The sequence below is a fragment of the Neofelis nebulosa genome, chromosome 14 (assembly GCF_028018385.1).
Source record: "Neofelis nebulosa isolate mNeoNeb1 chromosome 14, mNeoNeb1.pri, whole genome shotgun sequence".
NCBI classification, from domain to species: Eukaryota; Metazoa; Chordata; class Mammalia; order Carnivora; family Felidae; genus Neofelis; species Neofelis nebulosa.
In genome coordinates, this window is record NC_080795.1 from 43757249 (window position 1) to 43778312 (window position 21064).

Below are 21064 nucleotides of genomic sequence, written 5' to 3' on the forward strand. Positions count from 1 at the left end.
AATGTTTGCGAAGTGTCATTTGAGCGGCTCCGGGAGAGGCGGGATGATGGATTTCATAACCGAAATCAGGAAACTCGTCCAGAACAAAGTTTGGACGGCTTTATGAAATCACGGAGAAGAGATCCTAAGTGAGGATAATTGATCTGTCCCTCCACTGCTCTGCAGGACAACACTGAAGTTATCCTACAAAATTCGCTTTTTTTGTTCTTAATCTGCAAAATAGGAAAGTCTTAAAACCTCCCTGGACGATCCCTTTAAATACCTCACAACGTTCATGAGACGAAAAGTTTTCCTTGTCTGTAACGTAAATCCCTCTTGCTGAAATTCAGATCCACTCCCTCTTGCTTAGGGATCACCTGAGCATTTCATGCCTTGACCAATATGCGTCAACACATGAAATAAACTTAACCACTTTTCAAAGCTCTTGTGAAGTATATCTGGTAGCACTCTTTGTTGCAAGTTCCAAATGCCCAACAAAGTAACGAAAACAATAAAGATCCTCTGACAGAGGATGCAGAGTCTAGGAACGGAGTCCCACAAACAACTAAGTAGGAGAGCAGGACGTTAGAAGCATGATCAAAGCACTGGGAGAGTGAAGCAGATGGATCTTTGGCCCCACAAACAGAGAGGGCAGAGATAAGTTGAGCTTTGGCACCTTAATAATGCCAGTAAGGACTTGAGTTCTTCTCTGTTTTCTACTCTGCTTTCCAGGGGATCAGAGCCATCTGAAAGCTATCTCCCTCGTGGTGGCAAAATAGCCACTGTGGTTCCAGGCCTTGCATCCTTAGAGTATGCCATCCCTTCCAAGCAACGATCCTGAAATTCCCCTTGATGAGGCCACCTTGGGTCATGTGCCCACACTTGAACCAGGAAATGGAATGTACTGATTTGTCCCTGGACCTGGGCATGGGGTCAGCTTCCCAGAAGTACTGGGGCTTTGTGGGGAAGAAGAAAATGCTATGAAAATCTCGGCCCTGTTAGAGAGAAAGGAGGTGGGCAGTTGGATGCTGGGTAATTGTGGGGAAAAAAACACACACACACAAAAAAAAAAAACAAAAACAAAAAAACCCCAAGATGTTTTAACCCATATGTTTTAATATGATATGATTTTCTGGACCTAAAACATCTCCTCAGACCTGTGGTTCGTCCACTTAGAGACGGATTTATAACCCCGACAGATCAGTGTTTTCCACACTTCCCTGATGATGGGAATCACCTGGGGGCGTTGTTAAGGATGCAGCCGCTCACATTCCTCCCCGGAGCTTCTAGTTGTGGGTCTGGGAGGGAGCCGGGGAATTTTTAACTCAGTTTGTTCTCCACGTCATTCTTGTGAGACCACCTCACACCCACAATCCATCCCAGCACATCATCTTCCTGACCCTACAAGCAGGGGACTACACAGGGGCTGCAAAGATCTTTAAGGTGAGGGGGATATGCTCAAGTTCTATGCATTCTTAATGCAGAATAGACTTGAGAAAGTTGCTTCCGGACCTGGGCATTGTGAGGATTGGTCAGAAGTCTCTGGGTGGTGAAGAAAACGGTCGCTAACCTTTGTTGAGCACGAACTCTGCAGAGAATGCCAAGCTGAGCGCTTTGCATGGGTGTTCTCCTGTAAGATATGCATCTCCGTCTGTAGAACATTTTCAGGCAAAGCAGAGGACATCATCTTTCTAAAACATTCTTATTAAGATGTCAAGGAGGGGCGCCTGAGTGGCTCAGTCAGCTAAGTGCCTGACCCTTGATCTCACAGTTTCGTGAGTTCGAGCCCCGTGTTGGGCTCCCTGCTGACCCTGCAGAGCCCACTTAGGATTCTTTCTCTCCCTCTCTCTCTTTCTCTGGCTCTCTCAAAGTAAATAAATAAACTTAAAAAATTATTTAAGGAAAAAGAAATTAAGGAAACTTTATAATAGGTAAAAATAAAAATAGGTAAAAATTCCCACATCGGAAGTTTTATTTAGTATCTATATATTTAGTATCCATAGATTATCTAGCAGTCACTATTTTGTCATAGTTTCTTTGGTTGAAGTCACCTTAATCAGCTTTAATGTCCTGGAAGGATTGCCAGGATAGCCACACCTCTGGGAGGAAAACAGCTGGAGCTGGAGAGTGGCCAGGACCCTACTGTGGCTGCCTGGATTCCTGCTTCTCTCTGTTTGTTCGCACCACCCACCCCCCCACCCCACCCTGCACCCATGCCTGCTTTCCACACCTAACCCAGGAAGGTGCTGTCGTCCCACAGCAACCAGGTACACATCACCTCCGGCCAGTCACCTGCACCCAAAGGCTATCTATGAATCCCAGTTCCAAGTTCTAAAAGGGGGACTCTGGTCCGGTAAGCATAGTCAAGCCACTGGCATCAGGTCCAGTTAGCCGTGACGGGGAAGAAGAGGGCTCAGGTGATATAAACACGGGCCAGGAGCCAGTTTCTACTGGGAGAAGGAACATAGTTCTCAGAAAAAAAAAAAGAGTCATTGGAGGCTGAGAAGATGCCCCCAAATGGCTGTTGATGCAACTACTGTAAATCCCATAGCTCTTAAATGAATGTTTATTATATTCATCCTAGAGGCATCTGGAAATATTTAAAAAACTTGTGGTGCATACGGTGCTGGACACACTCACGGCTGTCCAAACTGATGCAGTAACCCCTCTGTCCTCCCGGGTCCCAGGCCAGGACGTGGGAGCCAGTGCTTTAGAGGAAGAGAAACAGGGGCACCTGGGTGGCTCAGTCGGTGAAGCATCCAACTTCAGCCCAGGTCATGATCTCACGTTCATGGGTTCGAGCCCTGTGCCAGGCTCTGTGTTGACAGCTCAGGGCTGGAGCCTGCTTCGGATTCTGTATCTCCCTCTTTTTCTGCCCCTCCCCTGCTGGTGCTCTGTCTCTCTCTGTCTCTCAAAAATAAATAAATGCTAAAAAAAAATTTTTTTAAAGAAATATTTAGAGGAAGAGAAATAAACTGGATGATTCTTGGGAGTCCTTGACCTCTCCGGTTCGCATCCTTGGAATGAAATGGGAGGGAGTGTGTTTTGCCTGCTAGAAGCGATTAGAGAAAAAGAGACGGGACACTCCCGAGGGCCACCCTGCCCCTCCCTGGCATGCCTCAGAGCCCACCTGGCCACCGTGCCTGCGTGGCTAATTGTAACATTTCAGCCTTCACTGCCAGCAGACTGCCCACGTCCTGGCAGCTCCAAACGGCAGGAGACTAATAAAACGAGCCCTAATGAATGGATGGCCCTGCAGTAATATTGAACTCTCGGATTTATTCTTGTTGATAATTTGAGTGGAGTAGACCAAAGGGACTCTTAGTGGTATAACTAGGAGATAAAATTCTGATGAATGAAGCATTACCTCGTTGCTTAAGGAATCGTGCATAATTAAGAGGGTTGTTGACCCTAATTGAGATGATGTTGCCAAGGTGAGCCGAATGGCAGTTCTGGACCAGAGAGAGAGTTTCATGCCCAGGGCGACTCTTCTGCAAGCAGAGGAGCTCACTTTGGTTTTGGCGAAGCTTAGAAATGAGCTTCGCTAATGGGGCTTTTTAACCTTGATACGGAGCTAGGTCTGGGAGTAGCGTGCATCAGATTCTGCCTCCCACAGGCCTCCTGGCTAAGCAGAATGCACCAAGACAGAATTAGGGGGCCCATTCAGGGGTCTGTGTATTCTAGGCCTCCATTCAGGGTCTACGGTTGTTCTGCTCGGTGCTTAGATGAAGAACTTCCAGAAAAAAGCACCAAAAAATACAGCCCTGGGGTCCAGCCCTGACTCTGCCTCTCAAGTCCCCATGGGACCTTGGGCAAGTCACTTAACCTTTATGACTCTCAGAAAGGTCATCCAGAAAATGATGGTTCCTCACCTGGCAGCTATGAAGGTCAAATTAAATGTTAAAGTGCTTCATAAATTTTGAGACACTGTACAGATACAGAGGGAGGGCCCTGTTACTGGAATATTCATATATGAGTGCCCAAACTATGGACTGGTACCAGAAAGCAAAGGTTTCATAGCACCAAAATATCCACTGCTCAAGTAGAGTACGTATGATATTGGGCTCCACCCTAGACCTCCTTACAATTAATTAATATGCTTTCCTGCCAAAAACGGAAGCCTGCCCCTTCCTGATGGCCTGACCGCTACAATGTCTGACCATATTTGCAAACACAATGCAAATGGATGGCACAATAAAATTGCAAATCCTGCAGAAAGATTTCATGAGGTCAGTGAAAGTGATGTTGGAGAATGCTCGATTCAGTCAGCAAAGCACTGACCAAGAAGTTAAGGCAGAGGTAGCCAATTCCCAAATTAAGAGAGAAGAGCAAAGTCAGTGTTGCTTCAAAGGAAACAACTTAAATGGGAAAGATTTTACAGCGGCCCTTGGAGAAAATGATAGAACACTCAAGTATTTTGTAAAAATTACTCTTCTGGGGAGCGTGCTACCAAAGTTAGGTGTGAAGAAGTTAGTATTAGCCATCAGGTTCATTTTGTTGGGAAATTTTCCCATGGAAAGAGTTTGTTTTATTTATTCTTTAAGAGTTAGCTGATAATTGGTATTATTAGAGTCTAACTTACTTTTATAAAAGCTTTTATAACAAATGTAATTTTCCAGGCAAAATCACAAACCGGGATTTTGTTGTGTGTGTGGTTTTGTTTGTATGTTTGGCCCCCTTTCACCAACCATTCTCGGCTAAGGAGGACTTTTTATAATTATTGAGTTATTATTGCTAATTTAATTATTTCCCAGTCTCCCTCAGTAGAAATGGTGTGGTCAGGCTTTTTCAGCCAAAGGGAGAGAGAGGAATGACTTTGTAAGCCCTTTGGAAATGGGAAGGCTCAGGGTGTCGCTCTTTCAGCGATAAAGCCAAAATGGCTTGGAAACAATACAGTGAGAAGTGAGCCCAATTTTCTGGGCAGAGTTGATGCTAGCATGCCAAGCTATTTTCCCTGAGAGAGGATGTGACAAGGACTGGCTGAGAGGCACGAATGCCACGGCCTCTGCACCCCGCAGACGGCCAGGCTGGATGCGGCTACTCTGGCTGGCCAGGCGGATGCAAACCGCGTCCTCTCCAGGAGCTCCACTGCTCCCTCCCCTAGCTGAAGAGGGTCAAACCTCAATCAGAAGAGTTGGGGTTTCAGGACACCCTCGATGACCCTTCACCGAGAATTTAACTTAGCTGTTGTCTTCAAAATCCTTTGGAAATAACCCCCCACCTTACCAGCAAGTTGGCTGAGGCATTCAACGTGCCCGAATCCTTGGTACTCTGTCCCTGCAGGTTCTGGGTCACCGTGTGGAGAAGATATGCAGCTGGAAGGTAAGATGTCAGGGTGCTGCTGGGAAGACCTGGGTTCAAATCACAATTCTACCACCTTACTGGTTGTGTGACCTCAGGCAAATTCCTTGACCCGTCTAAACATCGATTTTCCCTTCTGTAAAATGGGAAAGGGTTCACTAATAGGTCTGCCTCATGGGGTTTGGGGTGGATCTTCAGTCAGACTCCCCAGAAGCGGAAACTGAGAGGAGGCTTCATGTACAGGTGACTTATTTAGGACACGTTCCCACTTAAGAGAGTAGAAGCAGACAGGGACAAAGGAAAGTCGAAGCCAGAGATGGTTTCCCAGCCTGATCCTCCCAGGCACTTGGGAGGATGTTGTACATCAGTTTGTCCTGCTCACAAGGAAGCTGGGCTTTCACGTACCTGCACTGGTCGCCCAGGGGCTGAGGGTCACGAAGGAAGGTAAATTCTAGGCACTTGGGCACTCTGCACTGTGAGCGAAGTGTCCCCAGGAGCCCTCAGACAACGTCTGATGAGAGTCCCAGGTGCAAACCGTGGGCAGTATCGCTCTGGTAAGAGACCCAAAGATCTCGGCAGAGGACAAAGGGGGGTCTGACACAGTGGGGGTTACACGATATGATTTTTGTAAAACATCTGGCCCAGTGCCTGGTGCAGAGAAGGCTAGGGATGCACGCCCACTCTTACTGTTGCTGTTGCCACCATGGTTCTCATAATAAAAATACGATTGCCACCCTCTTAGGCATTCTGCCAGGGAATCTGCTCTATGGGCCCAAGCCGAGGAGCTGGTGGTCAAAGCCTCTATGCAGGTAAATGTTACATTCAACGTACAAGAAAGAAAAAGGGCACTAACATTTATCGAACTCCTACTGTTCAAATGTCAGGCACGGTGCTGAGCACTTTATATGATCTATCTCATCCACTTCTTATAACAGACCCATCTGGTAGGATTAGTATCTTCATTTGTAGGGCTAAAGAAACAGATCCAGAAAATCAAAATGAATTACTCATTGTCACACAGCTAAAAGGCAATGGAGCCAGCATTCAAATGTGGTTATGCCTAGGTGATAAGGCAATATTCTTTTCACCTAAGCTTCAGAGCCTACCTGTTGCCTGTTCAATATATTCTAAGCAGCAATGTGCCCAGCTAACATAATCGTTCAATTCCCCTCCCAACTAAGGATGGCCAATAGAAGTAAATTAAGTCATTGTGTGGGGCTCCTTTAAATAAAATGGGTCCCATCAGGAAACATTCTTTTTTCCCTTCCCCCTTCCTTCTTCTCCTACTTAGAACACAGACATGATGGCTGGTGCTCCAGAAGCCATCTTGGGCCATGGAGCTGGAGGCCTATAGTTGAGCTCTGAACTTATTCTAGGTATCTGGACTTATTTTATATGAGAGAAAATAAACTTCTATGTTACTGAAGTTACTTTCATTTCTGTTGTCTGTTTCTAGCAGCTGGCCCTAATCCTAACAGATACAGATTATATGATAGTTATGAGATCTTTTAAGAAAAAATTTACTATCCTGAATTAAAGTGAACTACTCACTTGTCCCAGGCCCTCTTTCCTGGAAAAATGTTGACACATTTTTGTGCCATGCACTTTGTGTCAGATTTTTTGACATGCTATGAACCTGAGCCCATTAAGTCCCAACCAACATGTGGTTTTCTAAACACAACAGATAAAGTCAGATAAATTGCAAGCAGCCTGAGATTTCAGAATTTCCAGGGCAGGTATGATTTCCTACATGTTGAAACTGGGGAAACCGGGTCACGTGCTGGGAGATAAAGCCCTGATCTGACAGGGTTCTCTGAAACCCTGGAATCACACCCACTACCTCCTGGATTTCTACACCTCCCCACATATCGCCCTTTCTTGGTCTCCCATAGAAGCAGCAACTGGCTTCTTCCTAGGGAAGCAACAGTATTTGGCCCTGTATCTCCCAGCCCCTAGACTTCTCACTTTTCAATGCTTTGTTTCTCTGATCTCAGTCCCAGGAAATGGTGTGTGACTGATGACCTGACAATGGCTTCAATCTATATTCTGCCATTTGCAGGAAGAGTTTACCAGAAGCTTCAGTCAATAGTGGAAGCTCCTCAGTCTGGGGCCCAGTGGAAGGCTTACAAAATCAGGGATGGTTTGTCAAAGCAAATTTCACATGCAACTGATTCCAGCACCTTGGGACAGGCTGCTGGAATAAATAATCACCATACACATTTTGTTAGCTATGCCTCGTTAGAGATGGATTTTTGGAAATGGCATCCTGAAGGCTGCTTATCTGTCAGTGCTCCTTATTAAGCATGGTGAGTGTTCCAGACTGGCTTTTCTAAAAACTTAGACTGTTGCCATGGCCAGGTACAATTCATCATGGTTACTGGCATTGTGGGAGCCTGAGGGAGGGGTGTGAGGGCCCGAGCTCACCTTCAGAACTTGCAGCTTCAAGTGCTGGAGGAAAGCTGGGGAGAAGTTTCTCTGCAAAGTGAAAGTTTGATCAGAACTCCTCAAGGAAGGATGTTGATGTCAGTGTGACAAAATTCCAGCTTCAAGTCACTGTGACTCCCCACGCCTCTCTTCTCTGTGTCTCTTTCCTCCCCACTCTTCGAGGTATGTTTGACTAACTCTGCTGGGACCGCCTCAACGCAACAAAAATACATTGGTGGAAAATGGTTCTGCCCTCAATGGACCAAACTGAGTCAGAAGGTGGAGAGTTCCTCTTTATGGGTTCCAGGCAGGGCTCTAACAGGGACCCTCCCTGAGGGGCCCTTGCTCCCCCATCCCCACCACGTGAGGGCAAGGACTGGCCATTGGGTTCTCCATTCCCTGAGCACAGTATAGCCCTGGTATACAGTAGGTGCTCGCTACACAAATTGAGTTGAATTGGATTGTCACATCCTCTGTTTGGGCTTCTTTTAACTTGAGTAGTTTCTCTAACATGAGAATTACTAGCCAGGCCCTCTCACACACTCTAATCCAGCCTCACTGCTTCACAATAGGAGCATTCCAGTCAGCCTCAGCACAAGGCTGTGGGCAGAATGGAAACTGCTGGCAATATTGGGACTCGGCAATATGACCAATATCTCCTTGAGACCCTAGCAAGTTAAAAGTTGTCCTGTCAGGGGTGCTGAGGAACATCAGTATTATGTTACTGGTGAAAGAACAAAGACACAGAGAGGTTACTTGATTCAGATCTCCGACAATATTAATGCAGGGATTCTTATGCACTGTGAAAATCTAGATGTATCATAAAGGCAAGTTAAGAAACACTAACTTAAAAAAAAAAAAAAGGAAAGAGACACTAACTTACTTTACAAAGGGATCCCTTTATATTTCCTTAAACCTGCCAGCTGTCTTTGTGCTCATAAAATGTAGTTGTTAACCCCAAAATTGTTATATACAAATTTCAGCATCATGTTTGGTCCACAAAGCAAGGCATATGTGTCTGCTGGAGCTTGGTCCTAGTCAGTCTGTATCCATGAGGATAGTATAGAGCTCATTCCCACATTTCCACATAGGAGTCTGGGGTTCATCGGGGTGTGTCATCAAAGGGTCTTCGTCCAGTTCCATTAGGTGAAAAATAAGGGACACAAATCCTAAGCCCTTTTGGGAATGCCCCTGCCTTCAAGGGACCCAGCTTTGCTACAGCTTGATGCTAAGCTGAACAACTATTGGCGATTTTGTTCGTCCTTCTGGGCCTTATTCTCCCAGGGGAAAAATAAATAAGGGGTAAGATAAGTCAATTTTATGTTCTTATCAGACCTGATATTGTAGGTTTCTAAATCAGGAGGAACAGAGGCAGAAGGGTGGGAAAGGTTAGATTGAGCAGGAATGGTCACCTCGTCCAAAAATAAAGATGATGAAGACGTTTTATTCAAATTCCCATCAATGTTCTATGAATGGCTGCAAGATTACTTATAAGAACATACTGGCCAAATGCACTGCATCCAAGCTTCCCTTCAACCTGGGATAGGCAGTGTTTGTGAAGGATCCATTTCTCAACATCCACCAGAAAGTGTTTCCATTATCCATTTGATTTCTAAAGCATCAAAAGGAGAGATTCCTGTGTCAAGGAATCGGCACTAAGGCTGGGAATCAGGAGAGCTTTCAAGTTCTCTCCAAAAGTAAGGTTGCACTCATTAACTGTTTTCTCCATGGAGGCCACCCTGCCGGCATTTGGCAGGATGAACGGTGATGATGTGTGGTGCTCACAGAGCAAGGATCTACTGCAATAGCCCTTGACTTATGTTGTCTCCCCTTAAAAAACAAAGGCATTAAGGTTATGGATGTGTTCGTGAATGAGAGGTCCCCTGTAAAGAAAGATTCTAGGACATAAGTAATGGCCAGTGACAGTAGGGACTTCAGGGATTCCTAACAAATTAGTGATCCCTGCACTTCAATCTGTCTGCTTAGCCTATGGCCAGCTGCCCAGACCTGTTCAGCTTCTCTAGGAACAAAGAGAGAGAGAGAGAGAGAGAGAGAGCGCTATGTCATCCCCAAGGCTCTAGACCCCAGTCCTGCAAGGAAGGAATTACAGGTGGTGGGTTATTTAGGGCTCAGCCTGGGGCTTTCCTCGTTCCAAAGAACATCTTTCTCTTTTTCCTTGTGATGACTACTCATCCATTATCTCTTGACTAGGATCCCATTGAATGGAATGCAGGATGAACAATCTCTATGGTTCAAACCTGCTCTCCATGTTTCTGTGAATCCAAGGGATGTGTCAGGGCTGCCATATTGTATAACTCTAAAGGGTTCCATTCACATCACGGCCCCAGGCAGTGCTTTGGGGGTTTTATTTTTAACCCCACTTGGCACCTAGTAAATCACTGACCCACAGCCTGCATTTTTAGTCTTAAAACCTAGATCTATTTGTTACCTGTGTACTCAGTATTTTTTCTGCTCAGATTCTAATAATACTGTATACAATTCTTGTTTCCTAGGCCACAGCAGCGTCAAGAAAAATCGAGCTCTTGGCCTAATTTACAAGGTCACTGGCTCCAAACCGCACTCAACTTTGTTAACAGGCTAACAACCCTTACCTCACCTTCAAGTCATGCCCCACCCCTCTCATGTGTATGAAGACCTTTGTAAGCCCTAGGCTACCCCTACATCACATGAAATATATTAAAACATACCCACAGCTTTCAAGGACAGATAGATAAAGAGAGAGGGGGAGAAAGTGAGTCACATATATTGTCTACATATATAATATTGTTATTTATAATATATCATTTTGCTATACATTTTTGAAAGGGTGTTTAATTTTCATAAATTTGAATGTGTGAAGAATAAATTATGTTTATGATCCAAACATCCTACTTATTATAACTATATGAGAACTATACTATGCGTAACCCATTATTAGATGACCTAATGTTATATTTTGCATACATTTCTTCATTTAATAATTTTAACTTTCAGGAGGATGAAGACTTTTTACTCAAATTCCCACCAATGCCCTCTGAATGGCTGCAAGATTACTTGTAATCTACAGCTGATAAAAATTTTCACAAAACCTGAAAAGCTTGTAGGCCTAGATATAGGAACTCCTATACGTCTTCCCCACATCCCCACATTACCCCAGCCAGCCCCAAATCTCTTTCTAGTGAACCCAAGTAACTCCTGCTCCTAGATTGTGGCTACTAGGTGGGAATTGCTGTTGGATTCATATTTCTGCGGTGCTAGGTTCCATGATTACCTGAGATGACCACACCACAGAGAGTTGCGGCTTTTTCTTTTCTTTCTGGGGGCCTGAATAAATCCCAATGCACTTATTTTCCAAAGGGCCCTAGAAATCTGTCTTGGCATTCCAGAGTGACCTACGTTCACACCTTGACAGCATTTTACACTCTTCAAAGAACCATTAAGAAAGGTAAAAAATGTTTTAACATTGTGTGCCAACTATACTCAAAAATAGAATGATAATAAGATGTTTTGACTCAGAAAAGTGTTCTGTCCAGAGAATATTTCGACTCCTAAGAGCACTACCATTTAAGCCACAGTTATATCATCACGGATACATTTTTGTACTGAAAGTAGTTTTTTAAACAAATTCCATTAATTCCTTTAATTTCTTGATCAATCTTTTTAAACAGCCCAGTTAAATCCTTTACAATTCTTTCCACTTTTATTGGTATTGTATTTCATGGAAGTTATTTTCACTGGGTTTAATTCTTTCCCATGCAAATTGTACAATACAACTTTGACTATTGACCAGTGTGCTTTGTTTATATCAAATACGAAGATTGTAACTTCTGCCCCGGAACATTGACTGTATAGACATTTTTCTACAAAGTTCAATTGTTCCTAAATCAGGCTCCACAGATTAGAATTTTACATTGTACAGATTTTAAACACTATCTGCTTTATTTTTTAAAAAATTTTTTTTAACGTTTATTCATTTTTGAGACAGAGAGAGACAGAGCATGAACGGGGGAGGGTCAGAGAGAGGGAGACACAGTATCTGAAACAGGCTCCAGGCTCTGAGCCGTCAGCACAGAGCCCGACGCAGGGCTCGAACTCACAGACCACGAGATCATGACCTGAGCCGAAGTCAGACGCTTAACCGACTGAGTCACCCAGGCGCCGCAACACTATCTGCTTTAATTTCTGTCGATCATTTCTCCCAGTGATATTCCTTAGGAACTGTATAGAAAACAGAGAGTGGTACTACTCTCCTAGCAAAGCCACAGTCTGTTGGGGGCTCATGCCCCTCCCTCTAGCAGAGGAGGCCTATGGTTTAGGGCTGGATTGTGTACAATGAGTGGATAAAACATGAGCTCTGGAATCAAATCATCTGGGTTAAACTGGGCAAATCATTTCAACTCTCAGTTTTCCCAGGGGGTTAGTTTCCCATTGGTGGTTTCCCATTTGTGAAATGGGGTCGATAGTAGTACCTGAGCCAAGGGTCCCCGTGAAAATCAGGGCATAATGCATGCAAATTGCTTCACGTAATGCAAGGCACTAGAGCCTAGTAAGAACTGATGGCTCTTGTCATTACCCCAATCACCTTAAAAATTCTATCAGTTATCTATTACTATAACCAAACCTAAAGGCTTAAAATAACGGTAACTCTGGCTGAATTCTATTCTGTTGTATGTATACACCGCACTTTATCCATTCATTTGCTGATAGACATTTGGGCTGTTTTCACCTTTGGTCTATTGCGAATAGTGCTGCTGTGAACATTCACTTACAACAGTTTGAGTACAAAATGAAATGAAGAACTGATACCTGCCACACCACAGATGAATGCATTATGATAATGAAAGAAGCCAGCCACAAAAGGTCTGTCTCCATAGAGACATAAAGCAGATTGGTGGTTGCCAGGAGCTAGAGGCACAGCGGGGGTGAGGGTGGGGGGCGACGACCTGCTTAATGGTACAGGGTTTGCTTTTGGGGGTGATGAAAATCGGAACTAGAAAGGGGTGGCAGTTGCACAACATTGTGAATACACTAAATGCCACGGAATTGTTCGCTTTAAAATGGTTAATTTTATGTTCAGTGCCTTTAACGTCAATTCGAAAAATGTATAATAATAGCAATTTATGATTTCTCATGATTCTGTGGGACAGCTGGGGGGGCTCCGCTGGCTTCACCTGGGCTCTGCTCAGTAGGAGGGCTGCCTGGGAGGGCGGGGCCTCTCCTTCCAACCGGGCTTTCTTCCTCAAGGAGTACAGTCCAAACCTCAGCAACTCCCGGGGCTCAAGCAGTTACCCAGCCTCTTGCCCGCTTTACATCTGCTGATGTCCCATTTGCCAAAACAAGCCCCAGGGCCGGGCCCAGAGCCAATGTGGGAGGGGACTATGTGAGCAAGCCAGCACCGGGTTCCTTGAGGGTCACACCGAGACCATCCTCCCACAGGCTTCCTTCTAATCTTGGACCCCCAACTCTGGTAGACTCGGGCCTGAAATGTCTCTTAGACCCTGACTGACTCAGACTCAGACTCAGAAAAGTTGGGCCTTTTTATGCATGGCTTTAGAACGGGGGAGGAGCAAGCCTTAAATGTATTCAGAGATCACCACGTGGAATGAAACTCCACTTTCTTCATCTCTGAACCCAAACTGCCACTTAATGTGGAACAGCTGAGTGCAGGAGCAGCGGACCCTCAATGAAAGGATGGGCTTCACAGTGTTCAACTTGGAGGGCTCTGGATTTCCAGTCCTGAACTGCCCAGGGAGTCCATCCTAAAGGGCCAGGTCAACCTGACGACTTACCCTCATGCCCATAGAGATAGCCTCTGTCAGTTTACAAAGGATCTGCATGCACGTTATCTAACTTAACCCCTGCGAGGTTGGTACTCATCATCTCCATCTCGGAGAATGCGGTGGAGCACGAGATGACTGCCCAGACCCTGCTCTGGGATGGACTTGTTGCCTCCAGCTGCCAGCCCCTTCCGGGTGTGCCTTGCTGTAGAGGGTTGCTTCACCCAAGGGCATGCTCTTTCCTTTCCGGGCAGCCCACGTGCAGCTGATAGTGGCAGGGACACAAAGGTCCAGGCCCTTCAACCCATGATAGGACAGCTCTGACCGGCTGCGTATACTGCATTTCCTCTAAACTCCCCAGGGAAGGGGTGCAGATCACCTTCTCCCCTGGCCAATTCTATTCCCTCCCCTTCCATGTCACACGTGTTGATCCCCAATAAACATTTTGGAGCCCAAACTCCATCTCCATGTCTGCTTCCAGAAACTCCACCTGCTGCAAAGAACCTGAGGCTTCTCGGCCCCCAACATCCAGAACCTAAAAACTCAGGACCACCAAAGCGGGTGCCAAAGCCCAGGCTCCCTGCACCGAGTCCTACTGCCTTGTAATCTCTACCCCTCTGGGCAGGAGGCCCATGTCACTGCAGGGTGTGTGATTCACTCTCTGTATGGTAAGTGGTGTAGACACAGCAGGAAAGTTGTCCTGGAATACCTCTGTATCCCGCAGAAGCGTGACATCTCTTTCATAGGGTTCACAGGCTGTGGTTCTGACCACTGTGGGAATGACAGGCATGGAGACCCTTTCCTGAGAGCAGGTTTTGATAGAAGCAAGGAGACAGGGAGCTTTTTTTCTTTTTTTGGGGGGGGGGGGTGCCAGACCAGCACCACAGTGTGCGGAGGCGGGGGAAAGAGGGCCAGAAGAGATGGCGGACAGGGGGCACTCAAGACAAACCTCACACTCTGGCCCAGGAGCCAGCGCTTCCTGGAGATGACAGGCTGTCTGCTTCCTCATAAACTTCCTCACAAACTCTGGAAGCCAGGCAAAGGGCAGAGCACAGCACAGCCAGAATGCTTCCCAGAATGCTTGGAGTCCTTGCTTCAGCATCCTCTCACCAGCGCACACTGCCCCCCACCCCTCCCACCATCTTCCCAGGAAACCCATGGCCCAGTGCTGTGCCTGGAGCCGGGAAATCTACTGCCTCAGACAGGAGAGGGTTCAGCTGTGAGAAACAGGGACCCAAAGTACTGGTGGCTTAAACAGCGTCTTTTCACACATAAAAATGCTGAGGAAACCAGTCCAGGACCGGTAGTATGGGGACTCCACAGGCTCTTGGGGAGCCCAGGCTCCTTCCAGCTCACAGCTCCATCATCCCTGGGACACAGGCCACATCCATGTGACAGAAGGCAGGATGGAGGAAGGGGTAAGGACAAAGGGGGTAAAGAGGAGGCACTGACTGACTTTAAGGAAGGTTTCTGGGTCCCGAGGAACAACTTGCGTCACACGATCACATCTATCTGCAAGGGATGTAGGGAAGTGGTGCTTTTCTTCTGGGACCACATTCTCTAGCTAACGACTGAAGGGGCAATTTTGGCAAACAAGGAAAAGAGATATTGGGGCAACACCAGCAGTCCCAACCCCTGTGGGGTTTCAGTTCTACAAGAGTCACTTCCCAGTTAGTGAATGTGGGGAAGTCACTCTGTCTTTCTGTGTAAAGGGTGTGGTAAAGGCTGTCCTGCCTCCCCACAGAGTTCCTTGAGTGTCAATGAGACATAGAAATACCTGTGAAAACAGGGACACCTGGGTGGCTCAGTCGGTTGCACATCTGACTCTTGGGTTCAACACCCACATCAGGCTCTGCACTAGCAGTGTGGAGCCTGCTTGGGATTCTCTCTCTCTCCCTCTGTCTTTGTGCTGTCCCCGTCTCACTCAAAATAAATAAACATTAAAAAGAAGAAGAAGAAAGAAGAAGGAGGAGAAGGAGAAGACGGAGAAGGAGATGAAGAAGGGGAAATCTCTGTGAAAACAAAGCAGGATATGTGGACCTCAACATTTGCTCTTTGTTTCACCAATGTGTGAGGATCCTTTCTTGGATTCTCAGGTACGCTCACCCCCAACTTTCTCCCAAAAAGGTACAGATAAAGATAACTAAGTGCTAGTCACTGTGGTAGTAGTTTTACCTCACCTTATTTAGAACTCATGAAAATGCTATGAAATAGGCAGTCTCTCAGGGTAGATTTGTTATTTGCTACTCCACTGCTTTCAAAGACATTGAGATCTGGCGAAATCTGTTGAATAATCTTAAAGTTTGGGTTTGCAATATGGGGAGCAGGGAGTGGGCACAGACAAGTCTGAAAATAGAGGGAGAAGAATTTCGAACTCTGGGCAATCTTGGAGGACAAGAGTGGAGACGTGAAGAGAAAGAACTAGAAAGAAGACCAGAAGCTGCCTGTTCAGTGTCCCCAGATCAACTATAAAGTATACCAGACTTGCAGAGTGCTTGCTAAGAGTGGATTTTTGTGGGAAGTGCTGAAAGCCCCTGCGTTTTAAGTGTGGGCTGATACAGAGGCAAAGAGGCTGTGGTCCTGGCCCGAAGCTGGGGCAGAGGAGTCCACAGATCATAATAAGCCGGCTTCTGGAGGAGGACTTAGATTTTCACAAACCATGGTCTATGGTCTGGGTCTAAGGCATCAATTTCAAAATCACTGTGTGGGATTTGGGGGGGGGGGGTCCTGAGACTTTATCTACCATAAACATTATTATCGCTGTATTAAACATCAAGAAACTGGACCTCAGAGAAGTCAGGCTGCTGTCACACAGCCAGTAAGTCTTGGTACCAAGGTTCAAATCCACTTCTGTCTAGTTGCAAAGCCAGTGCTCCCAGGCAGTACCCCTACTGTCCCTGTCCCCGTCCCCACTCCCCACTACCACCCTGCCTCGTCCCACACACGCTCTGCCACTCTCACACAGCCAAGCATGGCTTTCCCTCCAGATCCACGCACAACTGAGGGGCTGAGCCAGACGCCAGCCTGCAGAAGACCGCGGCTGGCGTAGGAGGCGTGGGGTCCAGCAGACAGGTCCCATGGTGCGTCCTCTGGCTTCACCTTTCATTGCAACCTCCAGTGGGCCCCTGGCCCTTCCTGCCCACAGCTGCGCGCCCTCCTGATGCAGGCAGAAAGAAAGTCCCCCTAAAGGAGGCAGGTGGAAAGCGGCAGCACGTTCTTTCAAAGGCAAAGGGAGGTCATGGCAGATGCCCAGGACTGATCCATGTGCAGTGAGAGCCCTCTAGCAGTGGAGCTGAGAGTGAGGGCTCCATGGGACGCAGGGGCTCACACACAGGAGACAGGGACGGCCCTGCAACTGCCAGGACCACAGTCTCCAAGAGGGGCCGCTCTGGCTGCGTCCTCTCTTCAAATAAACACCGTCCCAAGACTGCCCAGGGCCAGGCTGCAGAGCTCGGAGCTGCCAACATTTCCGTTAGAAAGTCCTCATTTTTCGGGCTGAAAATGTAGCTTTCAGAGTTTATCCTGGGCTAAGACTTTTCAGTGTCATCTTGGGAGCCAGTTTTTAATTTTCATTGATTTAGATTCTGCAGGGATGAAGAAAGAATTCCTCCTTCCCACCTTCCCCCCCAGCACATACCCTTCCAAAAATAACCAAAACAAAACCCCTAATTGTTGAAAATAGGTTTACATTTTATTTTGGACTTTTTTTCTTCTGTGCTATGGAGATCAGAATACAGCTCAAGAGAACAAATAGTTCCTTTAGGCTGGGCTGGAACCTGGCGCGCCTCAAGATTTAGAACCGTGTGTATGGGCAGAGGCGGAGGGTGGGGGGTGACCTCACATTGGCCCTCATGCAGGGCAGGAAAACAGGACACAAACCCTTCCCTAGCTGCAGGCAGGCTGAGCATCTGCCCCCCCCCCCCACCCCTCCCCAGAGGGCTACAGGGACCTCCAGGGCTCCTCCTGTGATAGGGTTAATTGTTCTCCAATCCACACCTAGCAACCACCTCCCCAGCATAAGGAGGAAGAGCTTGCTCTGCTGAAGGCCAATCCTGAGGCCCGGGCTTCCCTCGCTGGCCCCACATCCTCTCTATCACTTCATCGCCCTGTCTTCCCACGCCTGTCCTCATACAGCTGGCTCAAGTACAGAGTGAAGTTCAAGCACAGATGAAAGAAACAGGCGTTGGAAGGTCCGAGATATCCATGCAGCCTCCTGAGTCCCCTGCCTTGGGACAGGAAAGCCTCCCCTTTCTGGGTGGTCTCTGCTCCCTCTACCCCAAACCCTCATCCTCAGAACAAAGCTTGCCTGCTTCCTGCTTCTCACTCTGGCCCAAGACTGAGCATCTCCTCCACTCCCCTCCTGATTGCTAAAGGAGGAAGTGTCTCCCTCACTTGGCTCCCGGGCCTAACTCCACCAACTCCTGGGCAAAATAATCTAGACATTCACCTACCACCACCTAATTAGCCTCTACCCCTTCTACGTCCTGCCTCCTTTTCTCTTAGTTTCACATTTTGAGCAATTCATCTAAAAATTGGGTGTCTGTGCCTAACACAGTCTGTTAGGCATCTGACTTCAGCTCAGCTATGAGTGGCTCTCTGCTATGAGTGCAGAGTCTGATTTGGATCCTCTGTTCCCCCACAACCACCCCTCCCCTGCTCGAATGCGCACGCGTGTTCTCTCTCTCAAAAATAAGTAAACATTAAAAAATAAATAAAATAAAATTCTCTTCATCCTCTCACCACAGCCCGGCCCAAAGGGAAGTACGCGGAATCCATTAGTGCCACTGAGTAGAGCTCATCTCTTTCTCTGACTGACGTTCTCGTAGTAAGTTTGTGCACAACATTTCTCGTGAACACTCTTTTCCATGTTGTTATAAGTTCATTCTAACTCTGTTATGCTCTTTGTCCCAGAGTAAATCCTGCCATCTGTGTGAGCCTCAGGAGCTTTGCCTGTGTGACCAGTCTTACATGCATCCCTTAACTGGCACCGTCTGGTGTTGGAAGACACCCACCCGCCTGTGTGTCCCTCTGCCACCCACATTAACAAGGGGTCACCTGTGTGGCTCATCCCCAATGGAACAGACCACTATGTAGAGAAGAGGGAGTTACAGAAATGTAAGCCCTGGAATAGGAGCCAAGAGGAGGAATGAAGGGCAGACCCCTAGCCTAGGAAGGAGGAGTAAAAACTCCCAAACCACTCTGAGGTATATGGAAAGTCAAGGGGTTCCCAGGAAATCCCATAATCCCACCCCTCAATTCTCTGACATACTAGCCAGTGTCACCTGGCTTCCAACGGCCTCAGGTGAAGGTCCCCTACTTCTGTTCCCTGAAGGAGCCCTCTTTGTATGTCAGTCTTAGCTGCTGGCCTCACTTCTTTAGACTTCCAAGCCTCACATGCCCACGGTCAGCAATCACTCTCTGGATTATCCGTAGCCAAGAGACACATCAGAAAATACAGAGGAGAACTACCAAAACCCTGAGAGAATAGTAACAAGGCTTACTGCCTTGAGAGCTTAAAGCAATGTGGGTCATAAGTCACAATCAAGCTGTGACCAAATTTCTATAGTATAAAGACTATGACACTGTGAAGAAAGGCAAGGTGGGGAGTGGTTGGCACTTGATCCTCATAAATAAGGTCTTTTATTTCTGCCCTTCCCACTTCCTTATTAACAAGGATGACCTGGGAATGGACTGCCATTCAGCGGGGATCTACTGGTTTTGCCTGCCCAGCATCCATCCCCCTTTCTCTGGTTCTGGCACCACAATTTATTTGCATCTGGAAAAAAAAGTCATCTGTTCCTTATTGTCAGCCCTTGTAGTTTGGGTGGGACTGACCCCATTCCAGGCTCCAGGGCTGGGCAGTAGCCCAGTTTGTAGGAAGTGGTTCAAGTGTATATGATGACCTAAATGAACCAGAAGAGGCAATCTCAGGCCTTTTTTTTTGTTTTGTTTTGTTTTTTGAGGAAAAGGAGGAGGAGGAGGAGGGGAGAACTGAAAGGGAAGAAATACCTTTTCTCTTCATTAGGGTTGCTGCTGAAAGGGCGATATTTGTGGATCTAGAGAATCAAGCAGCCAGCTTGCCACTCAGAGGGAAAAACCTGCCTGAGAATGAAGTTAGTACAGAGGAAAGAAAAGCTGAGAGGTGAAGAAAGACATTGTTTGAGTCCCTGGATCAAGCCCTACCTGAAACCCAGACTGCCCCTGGACTTTTCAGTTGTACACGCTAAAACATTTTTAAAATTCTGTTAATTTTAATTCTGTTAATTCTGTTAACATTTTTTAAATTCTTATTTATTATGACCACCACCTAACTCAGAACGTTTGTCTCTATTTTATAGATTAAAAAAAGAAAAGCTGGAGCTTAAAGGAGCTAAACACCCTGCCAAGTTGGCACACCCTAACTACCGACTGTCAGAGTTTGGGTATGAGCCCACATACGCCTGAATCCAAGTCTTAACTACTCTACCCTCCAACCTCCCATTCCATATCTTTCTCCCAACTCTCCAGGTCCCACACCTAACTTTGGTCAACATTTACCAGTTAACCATTCTGAAACATTTGACATCGTCACCAAGAACCCAAAGCCAGTGACTCACTCCAGCCTTGGTTAGACCATAGCCCATACCTACTCTTCTTTCTTGGTTCCACTAGAGCTCCAGTTTTGTTTTGAAGGCCGTGGCTTCAAATGTAGACCCGAAGGCAGCTATGAGGTAAGCATGTTCTGCAATCTGCATCTTGTCTTTTGTTTGTTTTGTTTTTTAGCCACGACATTTTCTGTGATTGCTCATTGGCCCAGAAGCTTCTGGGGTGCTCAGAGGCAGAGAAGTACCCATAGATGACTGTTTGGCAAAACCGTCTCTTTTTAGATTGGCGTGGATCACCATGGCTTCAGCTCAACTAGGGCAGAGGAGCATTTAAAATACCCAACTGGGTGGGGTGAGGTAGCAACACACTTATAGCCCATACTCATTAGGACAGTCCCAGAAAAGGGAGCCTGCAAAATGCCATGCTGGGCATGATCCTCCCTTCTCTCTCCCAAACCCCAACCAAGGAGAGGCTAGAAAAATCAAGGTAAGCTTCTCGAGGTAGATCATAAAACAAAAGTCCAAAAATAAAAAAGGCAGGGGGGGTGGTGTCTCCCAAATGGTGACCTTAGCAAAGTGCCTGGGCCATGAAGAAAGTTGTCCAGCTGAAGCTCTGGAGGAATGAGAACTCATATTCTGAGTTACCATTTGGGGATCTGGGGTTTCAAATGATAACAACTACTCCTAACCAATTTATTATAGAATCAACACACAATTATCAGCAAAGTATGTGTTTGTGTTTAATCTGTTCAAAGGATTACTCTAGGAACTGAGGCCAGATTGAGAAGATTGCCCTTAATCAGAGGCCAAATTAAAGTTTTGGCTGCTGTGCCATTTTGCTAAGCATTATTCAAATGCCTCTAATGTAACAGTTGAAATGAATGTTCATGCTTAATTTGAATACTGCTTAGCTCCACAGGGAACACTCCCGCCCCACCGCAAAAGAAAAAAAAAATCATAAAATGTCACCCATACGTCGTAAAGCTACCAGTACTCATA

At 46.5% G+C, this 21064-nt stretch overlaps 2 protein-coding genes across 5 annotated transcripts in view; one reads left to right on the top strand and one right to left on the bottom strand.

The window, feature by feature from the left end:
- CPQ (carboxypeptidase Q) overlaps positions 1-20107 on the top strand; it is a 558393-nt gene extending 538286 nt beyond the window's left edge. Inside the window, exon 8 of the mRNA XM_058698647.1 lies at positions 19989-20107. Within this exon, the coding sequence (XP_058554630.1) occupies positions 19989-20092 (104 nt within the window). The 3' untranslated portion in view covers positions 20093-20107. The remainder of the gene's footprint in view (positions 1-19988) is intronic.
- Positions 1-21064, bottom strand: part of TSPYL5 (TSPY like 5) — a 41444-nt gene that overhangs the window by 6053 nt on the left and 14327 nt on the right. The window lies entirely within an intron of this gene.